The sequence below is a fragment of the Cottoperca gobio genome, chromosome 9 (genome assembly GCF_900634415.1).
Source record: "Cottoperca gobio chromosome 9, fCotGob3.1, whole genome shotgun sequence".
Lineage (NCBI taxonomy): Eukaryota > Metazoa > Chordata > Actinopteri > Perciformes > Bovichtidae > Cottoperca > Cottoperca gobio.
In genome coordinates this window covers 26,306,747-26,330,285 of record NC_041363.1, presented here as the reverse complement: position 1 = coordinate 26,330,285, position 23,539 = coordinate 26,306,747, and the positions used below count along the sequence as shown (strand labels likewise).

Genomic DNA, 23,539 nt, shown 5'->3' with positions numbered 1-23,539 from the left:
AAGTAAAATGTGTCATAGATTATAGGAGTAACAGTAAATATGAGCTGAATATGGTGTATTTATTAGAGTACTAGTCTATTACAACTGTGTGTTTCTGCATGCAACAATACTTGTGTAGACAATAGATACAATATTCTAAAAATTACAGTTTATGGAGAAGTATGAACATATACAGCATTAATACTCTGGTGACATCAACATGCCACATGGTGAAAGGGAGCACTCTTCCTAATGAGTACTTTACATTTAAATTTGTATCTAAGTTTCACATTTCGCTGCTGATAATAATATTTGACTTAACTCATATTTCACTCAGAAGTTGAAACAGTGTGTTAAGATAAACATATTAATATTGTTCAAGGTTCAATTAAACCATCCATAAAATCATGGAAATTATGATCCTCCTAATCAACCAATGCTGGTTGGAGAACATAGAAATACATATCCCAAATAGAACAATAGATATCGAAAACATAAAGCTATATTTCACAAAGGACACAATAACCCTTCAAACAATAGCTTAAACAAATTAAGAAGTTCCGTTTATTGTATACATATTTTAACACATCGGATTTCCCTTAAAAGTAAATCTTTATTAAAGTTGTTGGTATTGTAACGCCATAAAACCGGTTTTATTTTTGACAGTCCTAACCGGAAGTTAATTTAATCTTCGCTAACTTGTCGCAAAAGCTAGATGCTAAAATTCAGACGGCTGAACCACGAGCGTGTTCTTATTGGAAATAATCGATAGAAATACTAGAATATTTCAAGTTTTGATAATATCTGGACATCGTGTCGTGCTCGGTGCTCTATAATGGCGTCTGCTGCTCGCTCTTCTGGAGGTTTTAATTGGTGAAAAAAAGGTGAGACGTTTGTAGCGACTGACACCATAGCTAGCAGGCTAAGCTAACACTGGCATGCATTGTAGTTTCCCGTTTCCGTTTCTGTGTTTGTTCTGTTGCTTTTATGAGACTTTTTATTTCACACCAATTATCACTAAATACGAACTGTGGCAGTATATATTAGGATTAAATACTAACTGTTGCTTTGTTTTTTAAAATACCGCTATTCGGATAGTACGTTAATTGTTCAGTCTGATCCGTTTTTCCTTGTTCTCCACTGTTTACTTCACCAAAGCCCCCTTTATAACTCGGCATGTGTTGTGTGAACTTTATCTTAAATTTGTAAACTTCTTTATTTTTTAATATAACTAATATGTTTTCCATTGGAGACACTTTGTATTTATATTTTCGGCGTTATTAATCTAGTCTGTAAATTCTTTATATTACATTCAGCCAGCTTGTTGGTGATTGTCTCCTGATATAATGTTTACCTTTTAAATATCTGCGTGTTTTGTGTGGATATCTTATCGCTGTAAAATATTTATATAAAAAAAAAAAATACAAATAGTTTCGTAGTCTGAAATTAATTTTTACAGTATTACATGGAATCTGCTTGTCTCTGATTATCATCTGACAGGAACTGCTAGATAACATATTTATTTAACGAAATCCCTTTAAATCTCAGTGCGTTTCATGTGAATTATAGCTTATATCTGGAAAATACGTACATTAAAAACTAAAATATAGTGTTTCATGTCAGGCACCTTGTTTTTATCTTTGTGGCTTAATTACTGATAAATAGTAATAATGTTAAAACTCATTGTTTATCTCGTATTTTCAGTCGAATATTCTTAGCCCACGAAAATATATATATATGTTTTCCAATCTTCTCTGTTTTACATTGAGTAGAAAGAAAGCAACGATTATTTTAAACATCAATTAATCGTTATTTTTCTCAGTTTATCTTGTGCTTTCATAAGTTAAAGAATACTGATCTTCATTTTGTAAATCCAAAAAAGACAGGTCCGTCTTGTTTTGTCAGATATTTCGTTTATCAGACGAGACATTGAAAACTGACAAATCCAACCAATTGAGGAGCTGGAACTACCGTAGTCCAAATAATTTAACAATGAATTGGGTATCAAAATAGTTGCTGATTAATTTCCTGTTGATTGACTAATAGATGAATTATCTAATAGTTTCAGTTCTAGTTTTATATCATTGTAATGTTCAAGTTCTTTATTTTTCATATGCACAGCAATTACAGTTGTTGGCAATGATCATTTTGTTTTCAGGATCCATCCAACAGTGCTACTTACTAAAATATTTATAAATGAAACAAAGGAGAATCAAAAAGTTAAATGGTGCAGAAGTTAAAATATATGAATAAAATATAATGTATATAGAAAATACAATACTGTGGTGGACTGCTGAAAGTTGTGATAAAATGAATAAATGTAGGCTAATGTAATATAGACTGGGTAAATACATCTTTAGGTATACTGCAGTATAAGAGTGCAGGTATAAACATGTAGTAATATGTATCAAATACAGAGATATTCACACTATCTTTGAGTTTTGGGCTATGTTTTGTTCTTGTCATATTTCTTTATTTAATTAAAACATCAGAATTGTTCATTTTCATGTTTTGAGTACATAGAAGATAAAAACAGGATCAGAAGTGACCACACCTTCATGTGTTTTTTATTTTCATAAGAACGGGTTTCTTACAAACCAAAAAATGATTATAAAATAACATACCCCTTGAGAGAAATGTGGTGCAGGAGTTAAAACAAAGGACTAAAACATGATACAGGCGTATGTATTCATAATGGTTTAGAATATGGACTGGTGTACAGTGTTCTTGTACTAACATTTAAATTTTAGATGACACTAATCAACGCTTCTTGTTAGGTCTGCACGATATACCGCTTCAGCTTAAACATTACAATGTGCGCATGATGAACATTGGCAAATGAACTAAAACGCGTCATGCTACAACTTTTTTGCTGCTTGGTACAAAAGTAAAACTAGCATTGTTCTCATTTTCCATGACTATTCCCCGTCTCCTTTGCCCTGCTTTGTGGGTGTGTTTGCTGTCATCACCGTTCATATCTATACAACCGATGAGTTTATGGTTAAATTGTTTACAAGAGCACAAAGTTCTTCATAGAAGTAACCTCTTACTTTAGCGCTTGAAGTCCACCAGCTTGATGCATTTAACTTTAAATGTACAAAATTGAAGGTGAAAATTCCTTTATTTCTTCATATTGCAATATACATCCCAGAAAAGGTTTTTTTCCAATGTCAGTTTTCTCCAATACCGTGCAGTCCTACTTTCTGTACTCCAACACAACAAACTCCTCCTGTCGGCTCTCTCCAGCTCTCTCTCCAGCTCTCTCTCCAGCTCTCTCTCCAGCTCTCTCTCCAGCTCTCTCTCCAGCTCTCTCTCCATCACTCACGTTTCCACAAAGTCACCGCTTGCCAGATTTCAGAACGAAACGTCTCCTTGAGCTAGACTTTGTTAGACTCAATAACAAACAGACCAGATCAGGTGAAAAGGGAAAGAAAAAAGTTTTATTGCTCTGTAGGGTCCTTTCCATCATGTTGTCTGGCACTTATGAAAAATCTGATCCTGTCCGTGGCAGAAACCAGCACTTTGAGTGGGCATTGAGATGGTCGTTAGTCAGTTGAAATCAAAAACATTATAAAAAAGGGTCCAGGTTAAAATGTACCAAAGTTTTCTTTTGAATTAATTGTTAGTTTTGTGACTCAGTTTTCAAGTTATTTGTTCTTATTTTGTAATAGGCTATTTCTTAATGTCGTTGAATTATTTTATCTTTATGAATGTTGGTGGACTATGTAAACATATATTAGATTGATCAATATTGGTCAATACATCTAAACCTAATCGTTTTGGTATTTGCACCAATAGAATTTGAAGAAAGTTCTGCCTCTTATTTTCTATTATATCTTGATGTCAGAAACATTGAATGCATGTCTTCAGATGTCTTGTTGTGTCTGACCATCAGTCCAAAACCCAAAGAATTGATCAATTTGCTGTGATAGAAAACAGCGAAAAACCAGAAAATATTCACATTGGAGAGTCTGGAGCCAAAGACGTTTTGGTGATTTTGCTCCACAAATGAGTGAAACAATAAATCATGAATCTAGTTTTCTGTATTTCTGTTTTCATGTCTCCTGTAACCATCTGTCGCTGCATCCTGTTAAACTTTGACTCGTCTCACAGGTTGATTCGTCGCCTCCCCAGATGTGGCTTCTTCTGAGACTTCTGTTCATGAACGGCGAGGATGCTTTGATTGGGCGGCTGTGGCTCGGACTGGAGGGATGACAGGACTTTAGCAGACATGGAGACAGGAGAGACACACAAACAGCTGGAAACACCATATTTACTCAGTCTACATTCTCCTCATTAAATCCACTCAGGATAATAGCCTATTTTTATAATTTTTTTTATTCAGAGCTGTTTTTGTTAGATGTTGTAAAGCCATACAGACGTCACAATGAGTTCTGAGGGCTTTCAGTACCGAGCGCTGTACGACTACAAGAAGGAGAGGGAGGAGGACATCGACCTGCATGTTGGAGACATGCTGCTGGTCAGTAAAGGAGCGCTGCTGGCTCTCGGCTCCAGCAACGGAGCGGAGGAACGACCTTCAGAGATCGGCTGGCTGCCGGGCATCAACGAGACCACACAGGTATGACACCACACGGGCCGGTTGGGCACAGTTGGGTCTGGTTAGGTCTGCTTGAGTTTTCCAGTAATTTTGTATGCTGTGTTAACTCACATTACACATTTTAATTGCCTCTTCTGCACAACCAGAAGTTTTCCTCTCTAATATCAACATTTTCTTAACTCATCCCTCTCTGGCTGACAGGAGAAAGGCGACTTCCCTGGAACGTATGTGGAGTTTATTGGCAGAAAGAGGATGTCCCCGCCCACACCCAAGCCCCGCCCACCCAGGCCACCGTCTGCAGCGTCTGTGAGGACCGACTCCGAGTCAGAGGGTGAGATCCAAAACCAATCGAACATAAAGAGGGGTGGCAAGAATAATGATGAAACTGTAAACACGAAGCAGTACAGTACTTCGATTTTAACAAACCAATGAGCCCATAGTTCTTCTCTTCTGTGGCCACTGCACAATGTTTTAACTCTTCAGAAACCAAATCTTTTACAGCTGCATGTTGGCCAAAACAAAAAGGCCTATAAAGAGTTTCACACAAAGCATAAGAGATGCTCCTTCGTGGGGACATGCACAGGCTAACCATTGATCTACTGCTCCCTAAAGGTTCTGGAGTGTAGAAAGAAAATCTCCCACAGAGGTGGTGAGATAATGAGCCCCCTGCTCCACAGAGAGACATCATTTATACTCCTGATCTTAAGTGACACAAGTCTTCTCAGACTGTTCTACCTGTTCAGTAATTCAATCTCTCCATATTGTCCTGTGTGTAAGTAGCTTATGATAGCCGCTGTTATGGTTTTCAGAATATGAATTCTTACAGTTTCAGTATAAATGTTTATTATACTGTTGGTCTGAAGAACAGTTTCAATCTGAAAACTTACTCAGTGTGACTCACACACTTCAGTTTCCTTCAGCGGCTTCCTCAGCAGCAGCAGCTTTGTGCAAAACAACACACACAGACCGCACAGAGCTAGATTGTGGTTGCTGACAGAACACACAGAGTGGGTGTGGGTGTGTGTGTGTGTGTGTGTGTGTGTGTGTGTGTGTGTGTTTTGCTGACAGAACAGATTGTGTGTGTGTGTGTGTGTAATGTGGTTTTTACCTGTTAGCTCACTGCTTCTCATGTAAAGAGTTTTAAAGTTGGTAAAACTGCTGCTTCCTGTAGTTTAGAATTCTCATTTCAATGTTTCTCGTCGTCATGCTATGCTATACTAATCGGACCAGCAGCACTCTCTACTTTTATATTTTCAATATTCAATCAAATTGCTTGGATAAAAGAAATGAGAGTCCCAATTTCGCATCCTGTCTGCAAAGCTTGTGCATGTCAGACTTTCTGAAACAGGCAGCAGAATTCACTCTTATTTTAACAGTCGGGCTGCACAATATAATGTTTTTTAAATGCTCCTTGCGATATCAACTTGCATAACATAAGTGCACTTTATAATGTGACTGTTCTTCTTTTTAATTGGCGCCTTGTGTTTTGTTCAATAAAAGAATGTTTGAAACAATTTCCTTTTTTTTTTATTCAACAGTCAATTTGTTGTATTTTAGCAGCATTCTGACAGCAGCAGAACTTAGAACACTTTAATATCTGTTTATCTATCAAAAGTGATATCGTTATCGTGATATTCAAAAACTTTATTGCATATTGTTTTCATATCGTGCAGCCCTTTTGAACAGTTTGTGTTTATTGTGTTTTTTTTTTAGGCTTCATGTTGCCAGACCTCCCTGAGCAGTTTGGACCCCCGGACACAGCCCCTCCCCTCCTGAGCAGACTGATGGAGGCCATAGAGAACAAAGGTAACAAACAAACACATATATACACAAACATGTTGATATTCCCCAAAACTTAGTTATTGAAAAAGTATTGTTTTGGTATAAAAAACGAGGTATCTAACAGTGAGTTTACACGTCATCTGAGAGATGCGCCGATGCGGCGCAGACCCCTGAGAGTTATCTAGCACGTTAAATATCTGGAGACGGTGTGGAAATAGTTTTGACTGGCAATGATGGCAGCAACGACCTACAGCCAATGAGAGCCCAAGATAAGGGGCGAGGTAAATTGCGGGTGTAGTTGTAATTATTATTATTATTTTTAATTTTTCACTATACTTCTAACTCTCTGCAGAACAGCCGAACCATGTTTGGAGGAAAGAAATGGTGTCTCTCATGTAGTCGTTTCCAGTATCCGTATCACTTCTCACCTTTATTTTAACATAGTTTGGAGACCAGACCGACTTGTCAGGGATTCCTCCTGAACTGTCTGGTAATGTGTGACGCGATCACTTGTGTAAACCACAACAACTTCCACATACCATTAAACGACAGGCAGTCCTGTAATGCACAGTACAGCAATCTGGCAACTTTGAAAGTTGTATAGCACGTAGGTGGCATTATTGGAACTTTTAATAATAATAATAATAATAATAATAATAATAATAATAAAAATAGATTTTATTTATACAGCGCTTTCATAGGTACACACAGACACTTTACAATAGAGAAACATTTCGTACAAGCATACAGACAGACATCCAATACGTTCGCACAGATGCTAAACAAGAAGAAGAACAGAGCAGTTGAGACGAGACGAGCTGGGGGAAGGAGTTCAGCAGGAGAAAGCAATCTTGAAGAGGTTGGACAATGCTTAGTCCACTCTGGTCATGAGGTTTGTATCTTGCTCCGTCATCTTGGATTCACATGGAGACCAAGAGTGGCAGAAAATATTTTAGTACTCTGTCCGTATATAATAATGTGTCTAAACACATCTTTTGTTTGTTTCTGCCACCAATACGTCTTCATATGTGACACGGACTGTTTGCTTTGTGTGTTGTTGATTTCTGGTCTGTGTTGCTGCAGGTCTAGAGAGTCTCGGTTTGTATCGCAATCCGAGTGGAGCAGGTCTGGACACCCGGCAGCTGTCCGACACTGGTGAGGAGGCTTCTTCTTCTACTGACATGTTTGACGAAAAAACATTTTCTTTTAGAGTAGAGATGCAGGCAGGAAATAGTAATGGAGAAACTTGCAAAGTTGTGATCACAATATAATGTCTTAACCATGACGCCTCAGTCTGGGTTATTCTTCATCTGTAACTGCAGTTATTTCTTTACAGCATACGCCACCCTTCATTCTAAGGAAAAACTCTCCAATAAAATCCTATAACAGGAAAAAATGGCAGAAACTGCAATAAATGCCGTAATAACAAACATAATACAGTATATATACAGTAACAAACATATTACAGTATAGTCAATCCAAATGACAAAAATGTGTACAATAATAATTATTATACTGAGATTAGTCCAGTTGTTTAAAAAGAAGATGAACTGTGAATGACTTAGTCTAGATCTCTGTCCCTTAAACTGAGGTGTCTTTGTTTTCAGACCTGGAGCAGCTGGAGGTGTCGTCCCTGTGTGACGGGGTGTTCCGGTTCCTGCATGATCTGCCCGGGCCTGTCCTCCCCTCCTCGCTGCAGGCCGACTTGATTCACACAGTGCAAGGTGAGATTAAAGTCTCCCTGTCCCGACTCACTGCAACAGTCCTGAAGTGAGTCTGTGTTAACAGTTCAGTGTATTGGTTTGCAGAGGTGCGGGACCTGGAGGACTGCGCCCAGGTTCTGAGGGGGGTGGTCAGCTCGCCGACCTGCCCGGCCCAGTACGGCCTGACGCTGCTCAGCGTGGTCCGACACCTGGCCCGACTCTGTCTGCACAGCGCCAGGAACCAGCTGATCCCCCGAAACCTGGCTGAGAGTTTCAGCCCATTGATGTTCAGACAGGCTGCAGGGTCAGTAATAAACACGTCAGTCTTTCTGTTCCTGAGAACCCTAATTGATTGAGCACGCACAGCGCTTACAGAAGTAGTTCTTGTTGTGAAACACAAAATAAGAACATTTTCGATTTGATCAAATAAAAATTCTGCAAATTCATTCTTTAATTTTTGTTGTTTATAATTTGGTTATTGCTCTGAATACTTTTTCTTTGTTGACTAATCATTTGGTCAGTGTACAGATTATTAACGGACACTAGTGACCGTGTAAAACATGCTCTGAACACGCCAAATGCTCGGCCAGTGGTGTGGCTGATTGCATTCTGGCATATCTTACACATTGTACCTATTAAGACCATCTATCGAAATGTAAATCCTTTTGTAGGTGAAGGATGTTGTTGACTGTGATTCTCCTATTCAGGTCTGAGTCCAGTCTGGATCCTCTGGTTCAGGTCCTGGAGGTTCTGATAACCAGCGAGCTCAACATGACACAGGCTGCACCAGGTACGTGTGTCGGTGTGTCCATCCCATTCCTTTTAATATTGGGTATCTGCTGAGTCCTGTCTGATACTTGTATTTACCTAAATGTTAATGAAATGTGTATCTGGCACATTCGAATAACAGCTGTAGATACTAAATCTGACAAAACTAGAAGAATTTGACGTGATGCGATCAGCCAAAGAGAAGACGTCTCACTCTGTCAGGATTGTTGGAATCACCTCTTCGAGTGGAAATGACGATCTGATGTAACCTTCCTCAAATCAATACAATTTACACAAATGTCATATTTCCATCCAGTTTTCCACCGTTTGAGGTTTGAGCGCCACTTTTTTAATTACTACTACTGCGCTCCATGAACCAACTCCTTATAGTCACATGACAGTAGGGGATGGAAAAAGCATTTTTTGCATCATTTGCATTTTCTTTTGCCGATCTTTTCAAAATTTAGTTAAAGTTTGCGGTACATTTGGATGGAAACCTGACGGTCTTCGTCTACTCTGACTGTACATTAATGGAGTTCAATGTTTCTGTGTCTCATCATCCCGTATCACATGACTGCAGAAAACCGTCTTAAGATATTATTGTTGAAGACAAATCTTCCGTCCAGGTCGTCGATTATCTCTTTCAGTTCCTCTAACGGACGTGAAGCAGCATCACACTGGATCTGTGTCACTGTCACACGTCGCAGCTCTTGCTCAATCTGAACGGTCAGATGTTTGTCACATTTTCTATCCAGATGAGATTATGGAGGGACAGAAGAACGCATCTGAAAATGATCAAATAATCTAGAAATGTAATAACAGGAACATTTCCCAACAGTTTGTGTCTGTTTACAGCTGGAAAGTTGTTTTATGTGTTTGTAGCGCAGAGAATCAAACGCTCAAGTGCTGAAAGCTTAAAATATCAAATGTATAACGTTGTTGATCCCATTTTAAATGAATACTTTGCCAGTTTGTAGGCTTTGTTTGGTTGTGTGACTGGATGTAATGATATAAAATCTGATGGATTTGAGGTCCATCAGATTTATTGGATATTCCTCAATTTGAGGTCTAAATTATTTTTGGTATTTGTGCTGAAACTTGGTCATTAAAACATTTAAAATGTTTCCCAGATACCATTGAGAGTTGTGCTCAAATGATAAGCTTGGTTTCTCTGAGAGGATTTGCTGCTTCTGTGTTTCACCTCGTTGTGAAACTGTCTTAGAGAATCTGTTCAGTCTGGAGAATCTAAAGGTTTGTCAATTTTTCACATTATATATCTCGACTAGTTTATGGTTTGGCACTAAATCTTGTACAGGAAGTCATGTTTCTCAGCATGAATCCTACTGACTTATTTTCTAGTATCACCATGAGTTTAAATAAATAAATAAATGAAATGGCTCATCCTCTGTGCACCGCAGGAGACGGTGGCAGCACAAAGGCCCAACTATATATATATATATATATATATATATATATATATATATATATATATATATATATATATATATATATATATATATATATATATATATATATATATATATATATATATATATATATATATATATATATATACATACATATACACAGTATTAAGTTTTTCTTTTGTAAGTTCAGTTCATCGAAATGCATCCACAGCTGAGCTCCTTGTTAGGGGTGAGGCCTCAGGTAGACTTTAATACAACCACTAAAACTATAATAGCCTCAGTTGTACTTTGTGTTTACTGCTATTAGCTCGTGTCAAATAACTAAGTACATTTACTGTTTTTAATAACAATTTTGAGGTACATTTTCTGCTACGTCTCAGATGTTAATATAGTATTTTTACTCCACTACATTTATCTGACCGCTTTAGTTACTTTGCAGATTTAGATTTATTAAAACAAAATATGAATCCACTAATAATTTGTGTGTTATTATAGATCAAACTACCCAGCAGTATAACATGTAATTGAAATTAGCTCCACCTTTACCAACACACATCAGAAACATTGCATCAGAAATAATAATCTGATTATATATTATCTTGAAATGGGCCATTTTGCACAATGAGTACTTTATGTTTTTTATTACATCCACAGAACATGCCAATGATTATACAAGTAATGAGGAGAAAAAAAGATATGGTACATTTTTAAAGCCATAAAAAAAAGGAGTACGATATTATTTTATATAAATATACACTCTTTACATACATCTTTACTCTTTACATGACGCTAATACGTTTGTACCTTTTACATCAGGAAGTTGATTGAATGCAGGAATTTGTCTGTCTGAGTATTTCTACTTTTACTGAAGTACAAGTTCTGAGTACCTTTTCCACCCCTGGTTGGCTTTGTCATTGTAAGCTTGTTAGTATTTAGCTCATCTAGCTGTGTTGACGTGCAGCATCACAGCTGCTAGCATCACTGTAAACACTCACGTTTCATACATTCAATAACTAGGAGGTCTGAACATTGTTAGGCTCCAAACACATAGTTTACTTATCTTTAAGGCAATGTCTCTGAGGTCTGGGGAAGATCTTAATTAGAGTTATATAATATACATATTATATATCAATCAGAAATGATGGTCATATGTTTATTCCTATTAATAATTTGATCAGTGAATGAGCATTTACTCAATATGTTATGCATTAATTCATCCATTCACTCGGTCTGTATCTGAGTCAGTCAGTCGGTCAGACAGAGCGGCAGCTGAGACGATGACATCATCCATCCACATAGGGAAAGATGCAGCAGAGGAGGGGGGCGGGCGGGTGGTGTTGCCTCGGTGATATCACTGACATCGCAGGATTGGCTGGGGGCAACAGTGATGTCACACATCTCCAAGCTGCTCTCCTGAGCTTTGAACTGAGGCTCTGAGAGGGAGACGGACGAAGAGAAAGTTGCGTCGTTTTAAATCTTTAAACACTGAAGACCACGGCATTTCAGATTAATGCAAAAAAAAAAAGGAAATAGTTTCTCGGGGCTGTTAGTTTCTTTGTGGATGAGTCTGAAATCGTAAAAGATTGACCTGCAGGTGCAGAGAGAGAGAGCACAGTAAGAGACAACATCCTGCAGATTTCAGTGCAGTCTGTGAGTGTGTCTTTAAATTAGAGTGAAAAGACAGAAAGATCGAGCTCCGTACAGAGAATGTATCCCGGACCTGTTTCCACTGAGATGACGTCAGTTTTTTCGAGGCAGAATCAGCTGTAGTCAGGACGTCATGAGATCCAGAACAGAAGGATCCGGGTCTGGTTTTTCACCTCTGAAGCGTCGGGGAGGTGGCTGAAGGTTTAGAGGCCAACATGGAGCGAGAGGAGGGAGGCAGGGCCGAGGCCGAGCCGCTGAGGGGACGAGACAAGATCCTCTGCTACATCAACATGCAGAGTCCAGGTAGGAGCTCAGATCTGAACCTGGAGCTGCGTAGAGAGGACCAACACCTGCTGGCAGTCTGACTCCGTACGGATTACATGGCTGTTGTTGGTGTTCTGCTAATTGTGCTGAGACATTTTAGTAAAATGTTATCATGACTAAGTAATTCAATTCCATCATGCGTTTATATATTTACGGTATTTTATAAAACCTTATGCTTCTCCAAAGATGGATGCAAACGTCTTTGCGAACTTGCGCAGAGAAAGGCAGGCTTGGGGAGTAACGCAATACATGTAACCAGGATGCAAAAACAGGAAACTGTATTCCTTCAGTGACAGAATAAAAGATCAGATTACAGACACATCTAGTGAAGATAAGGATTATAAACAGGATTACAATTTAAAATAAAGAACCATATACTACCATGCACATGCGCACACTTTACACGGTTGGTCTCACACAATGGCCAAAAACCTTCGTTAAAGTGTGTTCGCTGGGTGGAAATGTGGCCGTTATTTTAGGTAGGAAAGGGAACATCATCACAGTACAGTGCAAGTTACCACAAAGCAAACCACTTTAAATCTCTCATCCAGCAAACCTCACCATCCAGACGCAACCATCAAACATGGCAACCTGCAAGATCTATGCGTCAAGCGAGCTCATTGGTTAATCAGAACATCCTGTTGGGAGGTTTTCTGTTTTCTTTCAGATTTTGAACCCAGAGAAGTTTTTGGCAAATTCCATCTTTTATAAAGACTGTAATTTATGGAGACTGCATGGGAGTGAATTTCCTGCAGGCTGTGTTGTGTTGCTGCAGCTGTGGAGGTGTGTACACCCCGAGCTAACGGCAGTTAGGAGTTAGCATAGGCAAGTATCGGGGGGGCATCTCCGTTGTCACAATGGTGTGTTGGTTTATTGTTTGTGTTTTGGTCCGGTAACAAACCTTCACGAGACCACTGAGACGTAACCCTCTGCCACAGATCAGCAAGGAAACACAAAAAGGGAAATTTGTACAGGAAAGAAAGAACTTTGGATCACAGTTTAAATAGTCTAACTCAGTGACAGTTGATGCCTCAGAATCAATATTTTTACTATGACAATGAAAAATAACAAGTAAACTCCAGATGCACCAAATGTTATAACAAATGTTGCTGAATGATGAATCCACTTGATCATACATTTGAGGCATGTGGCCTATTGTTGTATTATTAGCATAGGTGACGCCCCTAACCACTATATAAGGGCAGCTGTTGGGCCGTGTGCAAATACTCTGATACACGGCAAAGAATTGGACCGATCCCGCCAAAAAAAGGCTGTAAGAAAAAGCAGAAACCCAGGTAGTGTTAAATGAACTTAAAGTAAACATGTGATTTTCCAGAGCGTCATCCCTGGTGTTACAGGACAATCGCAACGCATCTAAGCAGAATGTCGGCCACGCACCATCAACCTTCAGTTTGACAGTCTGAGATGGGATCAATGGACCAAAAGTATTTCTTTAGCCCACACATTTAATAATCAAATCATTAGAATCTCTCTCAATCCTATAATAATTAACATTTGATAAGATATTTGTGCGTTTTTTTTATGCATCTCAAATTTAGAACTAGTGTGTCCTTTGCTTTGCACAAACAATTGTGGACAGTGAAACCAAGATGTTTTTTCTATCTTAGAAAAGAGCAAAAATAAGAACACATTGGGGAGTCCAAGAAATCAATGGTACAAGAACACATTGTGTATACGGACCACAGGGAGCACATTTGTTAATATTGCTTCCTGCATGAGGCCCAATGTGTTGTGTGTCACTATCTCTGCTAGTGAATGATCAGCTGAATCTGCAGCTCCCCTCAGCTTTATGGAGGTTTCTAGTGAGTTTCAGCTCATTGTTTATCTGTCCGGCACATAACTTTACTGTTCTGGTTCACTCTCACCGCTCTCATAGCGTTGTTTTCAGAGAAAGATCTGTGAAAAGCCCGTGCACTTTACCTGCTCAGCAGCAAACAGCAGACAGTCAGAGCCTCGCTGGTGAACACGGTGGAGCATTTAGCAGCTGAAGAGACAGATATTTCCCCCACGAGTTGGTAGAGACCAAACACAGAGCTAAATGAGAGAACGATGTACTTGCATTCATCAGGTGGACACAAAGACTCCTAATGAATCCTCTGCTTGATGTGGAAATAAGCAGCTGATGAGTGATGTTACAATGTTGTTTCTGCTGCCTCAAAGTGGACAAAACAATCGGTTCAAGTTTGATGACTTATCAAGTCAGTTTTGACAAATAATGTGTAGAGAATTAAAATCTCTGTTTTAGTGATTCATCTCGCATACACGACAATGATGGACAGAATAATTTTTTTCTGACTTTGAATGATATAATTCTCTCTCTGCTGCAGCGTTGCCTCCAAAACCGGTCAAGTCTTCCACTCCAGCAGCTTCCTGTAGTTTCAACAACAGTATTGCTCTGCAGGACGCCGAGTGGTACTGGGGAGACATCTCCAGGTAACACACACACACACTCTCACACTCACAAAAGTACAGCTGAAGCGATTAGTCCATGAAGCTAATAATTCTCTCAGTTAACAGAAAATGAATCAGAAAATATTTTAATGATTTGACGTCATTTTTCATGTAAAATATTTCATGGTTCCAGATGTGCTTCTTTTACTAATGTTACTAATGTTAATAATGTTAATGTTTAGTAATAATGTTGAGGTTTGGACTGAACAAACTCTGTGAAGGCGTCACTTTGATTAATGTATAAAATAATGAGATTAATCCATAATGAAAATAATTGTTAGTTATTGTGCAAAATGAGCTCCACCTCAACCAACAACAGTAAAATCCTCTTTTAACATTAGTGCACGAGTAATAATCTAATGATATACTAGTACAACAGTCACAGAGGACATTTTTATACTTTTAATACTTTAACTACAGCTTCCTGATTATACTTGCATACTGAGGCTATATTTGCAGAATGCAGAACTTTAGCTTGTAACGCTTCCTCCTCCACTGTTTACAAACAATGGTACAATAACATTACTCTAAATCTCAATGCCGGGCTTCATTCATTCATTCATTCATGTGTAAATGACTGATTCCTCTTTACAAACTGTCACACCCGGTTGAATGAAAGCAGTCCGGGCTGTGGATGGTGATCAATGTGTGGATGTGTTTCTGTGCGTGTGTTTGTAGAGAGGAGGTGAATGAGAAGCTGAGAGACACAGCTGACGGTACTTTCCTGGTTCGAGACGCCTCCACTAAGATGCACGGAGATTACACTCTGACTCTGAGGTAAACCGCTCAACATCTACACACACCTCCATCAACGTCTTCTCAAACACAACCAGAACAACAATGCACTCAGTAGAGTGTAGATCTCCGTCAGGTGTGTCTGCAGCGAACACTGCCGTGATGTTTGATTGGATGAATACAAACCACAACAATCCCTCGTGGGACGACGGCACACTCTGAAGCCACGGCGTAAACCGGTTCAGTCTGGTCTGAGCATTTCAAACCCTGCAGCAGTAAAGGAGCAGCCAAACTTTCTGTGCCGTTTACCTTTGATCTGTGGGATCAACACTGATGCATTTGATTGACACTTAAATCTTCATAATTTCACCTGATGGTGAAAACAACTTTAAAGAAGTTTATTTGTATACCACTTTTCTAAATGTTTCACACGTGATAGATGAGGACAACACAGTACAGAAGGACAGAACCCATACAATCACAGGAAAAGGTCAGATGATAAGAAAATAAAGATAATATGATTAAAGTATAATATGTTAACATGTTTAGTATGTTCATGAGCTTTAAGTGGTAATGTGTAAATAACACACGATACAAAGAAGAATGTGTTTTTAAGCATTTAAATTTTTGTTGTGACTTCTGATTATGCGGACACCACATGACTGCAACACAAAGCCCCTCTCTCACAATGTTAACTAAACTGAAACATAGTTTGTGTATCCGACTTGGTATTCGGATCCGCTCCAAAATGTAATGGCTTGGTCCGCGCTACAGCCTTCCACCAAGTGCATGAAGATGGAGCCTGTAGTTGTTCCACTGGCTCTGTGGTACTTCTCCCACTTTGATAACGGTTGATGGTTTGGTTTACGTACAAATGTTCTCTGACCGCCTTCAGGAAAGGAGGCAACAACAAGCTGATAAAGATCTTCCACCGGGAGGGAAAGTACGGCTTCTCCGACCCTTTGACGTTCAGCTCCGTGGTGGAGCTGATCAACCATTACCGCCACGAGTCCCTCGCCCAGTACAACCCCAAACTGGACGTCAAGCTGCTCTACCCGGTCTCCAAACACCAGCAGGTCTGTACACTGGCACAACTCATTGACTGTTAGTTTGTCAGTTATTGAGTCGTCTGACTGGACATGTTGTTGTTGTTGTTGTTGTTCAGGACCAGGTGGTGAAGGAGGACAGTATTGAAGCTGTGGGGAAGAAGCTCCACGAATATCACCTGCAGTACCAGGAGAAGAACCGAGAGTACGACAGACTGTACGAGGAGTACACCAGAACCTCGCAGGTACAAGACAGAACTCTGCTTCCTCTCTCCACTATCCACACTGTTGTGACAGATGTTGGAAACACACCACTGTCCGATATACTGCTGGGTAGTTTAATCAATAATAATACGTCATCATTTATTATCAGATGTTATGTTGTATTAATAATCTGAATCTAACTAATGACAAATGTTGTGCAGTAGAAATGACAATATGTCCCTCTGAGATGTAGTAGAACAGAAGTATAAAGTAACATCAAAGAAGTGAGGAAGATGTAATTGGCAAAGACAGAAAAACCCCTGACCCTCCTCCTCTTCTTCGTCCCCTCAGGAGATCCAGATGAAGAGGACGGCTATCGAGGCGTTCAATGAGACCATAAAGATCTTCGAGGAGCAGTGTCAGACTCAGGAGCGCTTCAGCAAAGAGTACATCGAGAAGTTTCGCCGAGAGGGCAACGACAAGGAGATCCAGAGGTAGGGCTGTTGCCACGGCAACTGTGAAAGAGATCTTTTAAAAAAACCACACACATGTGAAGGAGCCCTAGTTGCCATGGCACCAGAGGCTGCAGGAAGAATCAACCTGCTGGGAAATTTAGTCTAAAGAAAAAGTGTCTGTTGTCCAGTCAGATCAACTTACAGGAGTCACTGAAACCTCCAGTCTGCAGCGGAACGGCAGAATCGCACTCGCATGACGACTTGACGCTTTCACGCAACTCTGAAGCGACTGTCAGAACCGGTTCCTGCTGGTCTGAGCATTTCAAAGCGTCAAGCAGCCAAACTTTGCACTGTGACATTTCCTGCGTGTGAGAGTATTTGTGATCTGAGTGACACTTAAAGATTACACAACACACACAATAAGTAAACAGCTGCTGTGTAACAATAAGAATTCAATCATGAAGCTTAAAGTTTGTCTTAAACTGATGTGATGCTTAAAGTCATATTACAGATGTTTTATATCACTACTATAAATATTAATGTATCTCTATTCAGCACATGTATAAACTAAAAGTAGCTTGTGCTGCTGTAGTAGTATTTGACCATTGTATACTGCTCATCTGGGTTTAAGCAGCATCAACAGGGTATCCATGGATCATTAAAATGTCTTTTAAATGTCTCGATTTTGAATTATGAAAGGTGATTCAGCGTTACATATTTAAAGGTAACATAAGTATTTTCACGGTCACATTTTGTTCCAGCCGTCTGAACGTTTGACCCGTTTCTCCACAAATCTGAAGGGAAGTTTTATTATCTGTGTTTGATATCTGACTTTACTCCTCCGGTGTGACTGCTGGAAAACACCAGCAGAGAAGAATGTTTGTGTTCTCACACACGACTTAAAGTGTTCTGTCTTCGCACAGGATCATGGAGAACTACGACAAGCTGAAGTCTCGGATCAGTGAGATCGTGGACAGTAAGCGTCACCTGGAGGTGGACCTGAAGAAACAGGCTGCGGACTACAGAGAGATCGACAAGAAGATGAACAGCATCAAACCAGACCTGATCCAGCTGCGCAAGACCAGGGACCAGTACCTCATGTGAGACGCACTCAGAAACACATGAGCGCTGCAGTACAGCACAGCACTGACACTAACTGCTGTATAATAACTCTGTTTGTCAGGTGGCTGACCCAGAAGGGAGTTCGTCAGAGGAAACTGAACGAGTGGCTCGGCCTGAAGAACGAAACCACAGAGGAGTAAGTTTGATGAACTGAACATGGCGCCCCCCAGTGGAGGCAGCAGGGATGGCAGCGCCACCAACTCCACTAGTGTTGGATAGAAAAAGTGAAACCCTACTTTAGGGCTGTACCGAATATTTCGAAGCTTCATTCACAACGTTAACAGAATTATTAGTTAGTAGAATTATTTCCATTGGTGGCTGCGTAGGATTGTTCCTCACTCCAAACAATTGCAATCATTTCAGTCCAAAAATGAACATTTATTGATAAAAAGATAAATGTAGTCATTTCCAAAGTTCCGAACATGTTGGTCGGTCGGACAAACGGAGATCTTTTAACTTGAGCTTGAAAGTTCATTCTTGTCCTTGGAAAGAAATCTTACTGCAAGCTCCACATACAAGCTTTTTTCTGCAGCTTGCATCAGTCAAGTTTCTTAAACTGCGTAAACTCTAATAAATATATCTCTGGCTGGTAATATTATTAATAATGTACCCTTCTCACAATCTCTTGGAAGACCGGTCGTTGCAGTTAAAAGCTTTTGGAAAGCGCTGTTTAAGCCACCAGCCTTTAAACAGACGCAGGAGCAGCTTCCTGTTAGTTTATTGAACAAAACATTTACCAACAACATATTATTAAAGTCCTTATGTGTCTGAGTAATACAATATATAATGTTTAAAATAAAACAATACGTTAATTAAAGTGCATCATTTGTAAATAATGGAAATAAATAATATTCATTTAAAATTTTAAAGGTTAATACATTCAAACTATTAATTTGCACAATCTTACGCCAACAGTTCTTTTGCAGATTATTTCAGGGATTTAGAATATCGGCCAAATTCATTCCAGAAAACATTGAACCGGAGCGGAGATCCTGTTCTTCTACTTATTAGTTATAATAACTTGATTATGTGTTAGCCTCACATGCCTAGCTTGTTGTTGTCCCCCGCTGACATGTCCTCTGTGTGCCCTCCCTCCTCCCTCAGTGAGTACAGCATGGTGGAGGATGAGGAGGACCTTCCTCACCATGACGAGCGTCTGTGGCGCCTCGGAAACATCAACCGCATTCAGGCCGAGTCTCTGCTCCGCGGGAAGAGAGACGGAACCTTCCTGGTCCGAGACAGCAGCAAGCCGGGCTGCTACGCCTGCTCTGTGGTGTAAGACTCGTCTGTCTATGTGTCTGTCTGTCTGTCTGCCTGTCTGTCTGCCTGCCTGTCTGTCTGCCTGTCTTTGTCTGTCTGTCTGCCTGTCTGTCTGCCTGCCTGTCTTTATCTGTCTGCCTGCCTGTTTGTCTGCCTGCCTGCCTGTCTGTATCTGTCTGCCTGTCTGTATCTGCCTGTCTGTATCTGCCTGTCTGTCTGTCTGTATCTGCCTGCCTGTCTGTATCTGCCTGCCTGTCTGTCTGCCTGTCTGTATCTGTCTGCCTGTCTGTATCTGTCTGTCTGTATCTGCGTGTCTGTATCTGTCTGTCTGTCTGTCTGTCTGCCTGTCTTTATCTGCCTGTCTGCCTGTCTGTCTGCCTGTCTTTATCTGTCTGTCTGCCTGTCTGCCTGCCTGCCTGTCTGTCTGTCTGCCTGTCTGTCTGCCTGTCTTTATCTGTCTGCCTGTCTGCCTGTCTGTCTGTCTGCCTGCCTGCCTGCCTGTCTGTCTGCCTGTCTGTCTGCCTGTCTGTCTTTATCTGTCTGTCTGCCTGCCTGCCTGCCTGTCTGTCTGCCTGTCTGTCTGCCTGTCTTTATCTGTCTGTCTGTCTGCCTGCCTGCCTGTTTGTCTGTCTGTCTGCCTGTCTGTATCTGTCTGCCTGTCTGTCTGCCTGTCTGTATCTGTCTGCCTGTCTGTCTGCCTGTCTGTCTGCCTGTCTTTATCTGTCTGCCTGTCTGTCTGCCTGTCTGTATCTGTCTGCCTGTCTGTCTGCCTGTCTGTCTGCCTGTCTGTATCTGCCTGTCTGTATCTGTCTGTCTGTATCTGTCTGTCTGTATCTGCCTGTCTGTATCTGCCTGTCTGTATCTGCCTGTCTGTCTGCCTGTCTGTATCTGCCTGTCTGTATCTGTCTGTCTGTCTGTCTGTCTGTATCTGTCTGTATCTGCCTGTCTGTATCTGCCTGTCTGTATCTGCCTGTCTGTCTGTCTGTCTGTATCTGCCTGTCTGTATCTGCCTGTCTGTCTGCCTGCTTGTCTGCCTGCTTGTCTGCCTGACGCACAATGCGACTTGAATTCTGTTTCTCTGTAAGGAAGTTGTTCTGTTGTATTTAACAAACCCTTGTGTTGAAGGTATTTAATGTGTGTGTCTGTCTCCCTCAGTGTGGAGGGAGAGGTGAAACACTGCGTCATCAACAAGACGAGCACCGGTTTTGGTTTCGCGGAGCCCTACAACCTGTACGGCTCTCTGAAGGAGCTGGTGCTGCACTACCAGCACACCTCGCTGGTCCAACACAACGACTCGCTCAACGTCACGCTGGCCTTCCCCGTCTACAGCCAGCAGAGGCGGTGACCCGCCCGGTTTACTCTTCATTCATATGTCATCGTAGGCCAGCTGCAGGAGCAGAACCTGACCACATGACACGTTTACTGTTCAAAGCCCCGCACAATAACTCGGCACAACAGCGGATCGACGGTCAGAAGTTTGTTCAACTTTTAAAAAACAATAAAGCGTCCTGGTGCTGCAGATCTCAGTGCATCAGAGAAGAGGAAGCTTTGTGTTCAGTGAAATGCTTTGTTACGTCCTGTAGGAATGGTGACAATTCAAAACCAATAGTTTACTGTGAACTTCATCACATGGAGCTTCAACTTCCTGAGCAAAAAAAGACTTCAAGACACCAGTTTAACTTTCTTAACTTTGCAATTTACTCTGATCAGAGATGACACACTTGAGGTCGGGATCACACGGGAGATCGGATCAGAGGTCGTGAGGCGTTCACAATCTAAAGAAATCTACAAGTTATGGATACAAACGTTTAGTTTAACAAATAGTTTGTTGAGTTGTTGCCCCCCCCCACCCCCACCCAGCGGTTCCACGTGTTTATTGTTGCGAAAGACAAAAAACTAAACGGGTAGAGTTTCCAAAGTTTCTTTGGTTGTTACACCTGTTGCCCATTTCCACTTCCTGAGGATAGTTCCTGTTAAGAACGTACTTGGATACTCTTTGGTAACTTGGGATAGCTCCCGGGTCAAACTTAATGGCCATCCTCTTCCTGTTTGGTTTGCTCATTGATTGACGCGCTTCCTTTGTTCTGCATATGGCGTCTTCATTTTTACAGAATTACACCGTGAAAGAGAGGCTTATAGGGCACCAATCTAAACCAAGATGGTGTCAGTATATTGTGCAATCAACAGTAACTTCATAATGATAAGTTAACGCGGGGAACCGTTGTCTATTTCCACTTTAATGTAACAAGACAGTAAAGATAAACACTGAACATGCTTTCAGAGGATAACACAACACAAAGCCCTGAGGGGGAAGATGGCCGTTCAGGTTAACATACCTAATGAACATGAGCGCTTCAGGCTCGCTCAGAAACGTGTCCCGTGTGATCACGACCTCGCTGTGAGTCGATACAGAGACCAGCGTGTCCCAGCTTCCTGTCTGAGGAGGAACGACGTACTGAACTGTCACCGTGTTTAGTGTCGTGGAGGTCAGCTGACGGACTCCTCCTTTAACCATGACTGAACAGAACCACAACTACGGACTGATGATGATGATGATGATGATGATGATGATGATGTCAAAGACAAAATGGCGGACAATCCAGAAAGACTTCTCTTAAGTAAACACTGTGAGTGACTCTGAACAAGGTTATAAATGAGGGCAAATGGACCGATGTGCATTTATTTTACATCAGGAGAAAATAAACAAGAAACCTGCATCATCCAAAGACTGGACCCCCAACACCCCCAACACCAACACCACCCCAAATAATCCCGTCCGTGTTCTTCGAGGTCCTCTTTCTTCAGCTTTGTTTTGGTTTGCCACCTCAGTCTCGTTTAATTTTGCTGAGCGGGCGGATAATTCTTCAATTCTTTAATTTCAATAAACGTCCGTCAGCACAAATGTTTACTCGTGCTGGATCCAAACAGAGTTAACGTTCAGGAATGACAGAACTGGATCTCAAGAGTTTATCTGAAGTTTCAAAGACTCGTGGATGAAGCGCAGCCTGTCAACATTACTGGTGTAAAACGTGGATATTTGAATCTTGATTTTTGTCTTTATGTTTTCTTTTTTGTGCATTTGGACACAACCTCCTTCAAACCAGGTACAGGAGATGAAACTCTGAAACTTTGAAGGAGTCCCAAGTATTACATATTTTTTCCACAACTTGGATCGATTTTTGGAAATCAATACGTTCAATAATGTTTTCAAATGTCCAGAATTTTTCAAGCTCTTATTTGACTTATTCCACAAAAGTCCTGGTTTTTCATTCTGACATTTAAACCAAACTAGTGAACAAAACAAGAATCTAATGAGATGATGAAAATGAAAAGTTCATTGTTTAAGAATTCTGATGAATAAAATGATTGGGCTGAATGTCTGAAAGCTACCGTGAGAAACACCGTGTCTGCGTTTTGTTTGTGCGTGTGTGTGCGTGCGCGATCACGAGACTTCCAGCGGTTCATGTGACTACAGCTGCCTTTGTTTTAAATGGTCTTTTTCCCAGAGCAGTTTTCAAATGTCTTGCTTTACTGCTGTCCAAACCCCAAAGACCTCAATAGAGCCGCAACTAATTATTTATATGATCAGCAAATTCTTTTCTTGATTTTAATCTTTTGTTTTTCAATATTACCAGACATGATGATGTTATCAAATTCCTTATTGTGTTCGAACACGAGTCAAAAGATACTTATTGTCTTTACTGTCACATACATGTAAAGAGAAGTTCCTCACAGTTTAGAAGCTGCTAAATGCTAATCTATGTTTCCCGCTCCAATGCTCGGGTTACATTGACTACATTCAAATGCAAACTATTATTCTAAATATGTCACACGGGTCACGTACACACCATATACACCTTAATAACATTAATAACCGTGACTAAGACGTGGGACATGCTGATATTCTTCAGGTTTCAGGAGCATCCTTTAGTCTACAGCACATTCAGAAGATCAGCTCTGCGTTGTACACAAACCAACTGGAGATGCCCAAAAGAGAAGCGCACACTTCTGGTCGAAAGGAGAAACACACTTTTGAAATGCAAATATTGCAGCTGTT

At 40.5% G+C, this 23,539-nt stretch overlaps 1 protein-coding gene across 2 annotated transcripts; it reads left to right on the top strand.

The window, feature by feature from the left end:
* The first annotated feature begins 663 nt into the window (after positions 1 to 663).
* On the top strand, positions 664 to 22,881 carry LOC115013163 (phosphatidylinositol 3-kinase regulatory subunit alpha-like). Of its 2 annotated transcripts, XM_029439190.1 has the most exons (17): positions 664 to 863; positions 4,093 to 4,558; positions 4,739 to 4,868; positions 6,251 to 6,343; positions 7,403 to 7,474; positions 7,927 to 8,043; positions 8,128 to 8,326; positions 8,730 to 8,812; positions 14,537 to 14,642; positions 15,339 to 15,437; positions 16,291 to 16,471; positions 16,561 to 16,686; positions 16,997 to 17,139; positions 18,024 to 18,200; positions 18,284 to 18,358; positions 19,327 to 19,497; positions 20,638 to 22,881. In XM_029439190.1, the coding sequence occupies exons 2-17, from the start codon at positions 4,367 to 4,369 to the stop codon at positions 20,825 to 20,827; spliced, it is 2,154 nt and encodes a 717-aa protein (XP_029295050.1). In that variant the 5' UTR covers positions 664 to 863; positions 4,093 to 4,366; the 3' UTR covers positions 20,828 to 22,881. The 2 variants fall into 2 exon arrangements, with proteins under 2 accessions (XP_029295050.1, XP_029295052.1); XM_029439192.1 differs by lacking the exons at positions 664 to 863; positions 4,093 to 4,558; positions 4,739 to 4,868; ... (3 more) ...; positions 8,128 to 8,326; positions 8,730 to 8,812 and adding an exon at positions 11,690 to 12,167.
* The last annotated feature ends 658 nt before the right edge of the window (positions 22,882 to 23,539 follow it).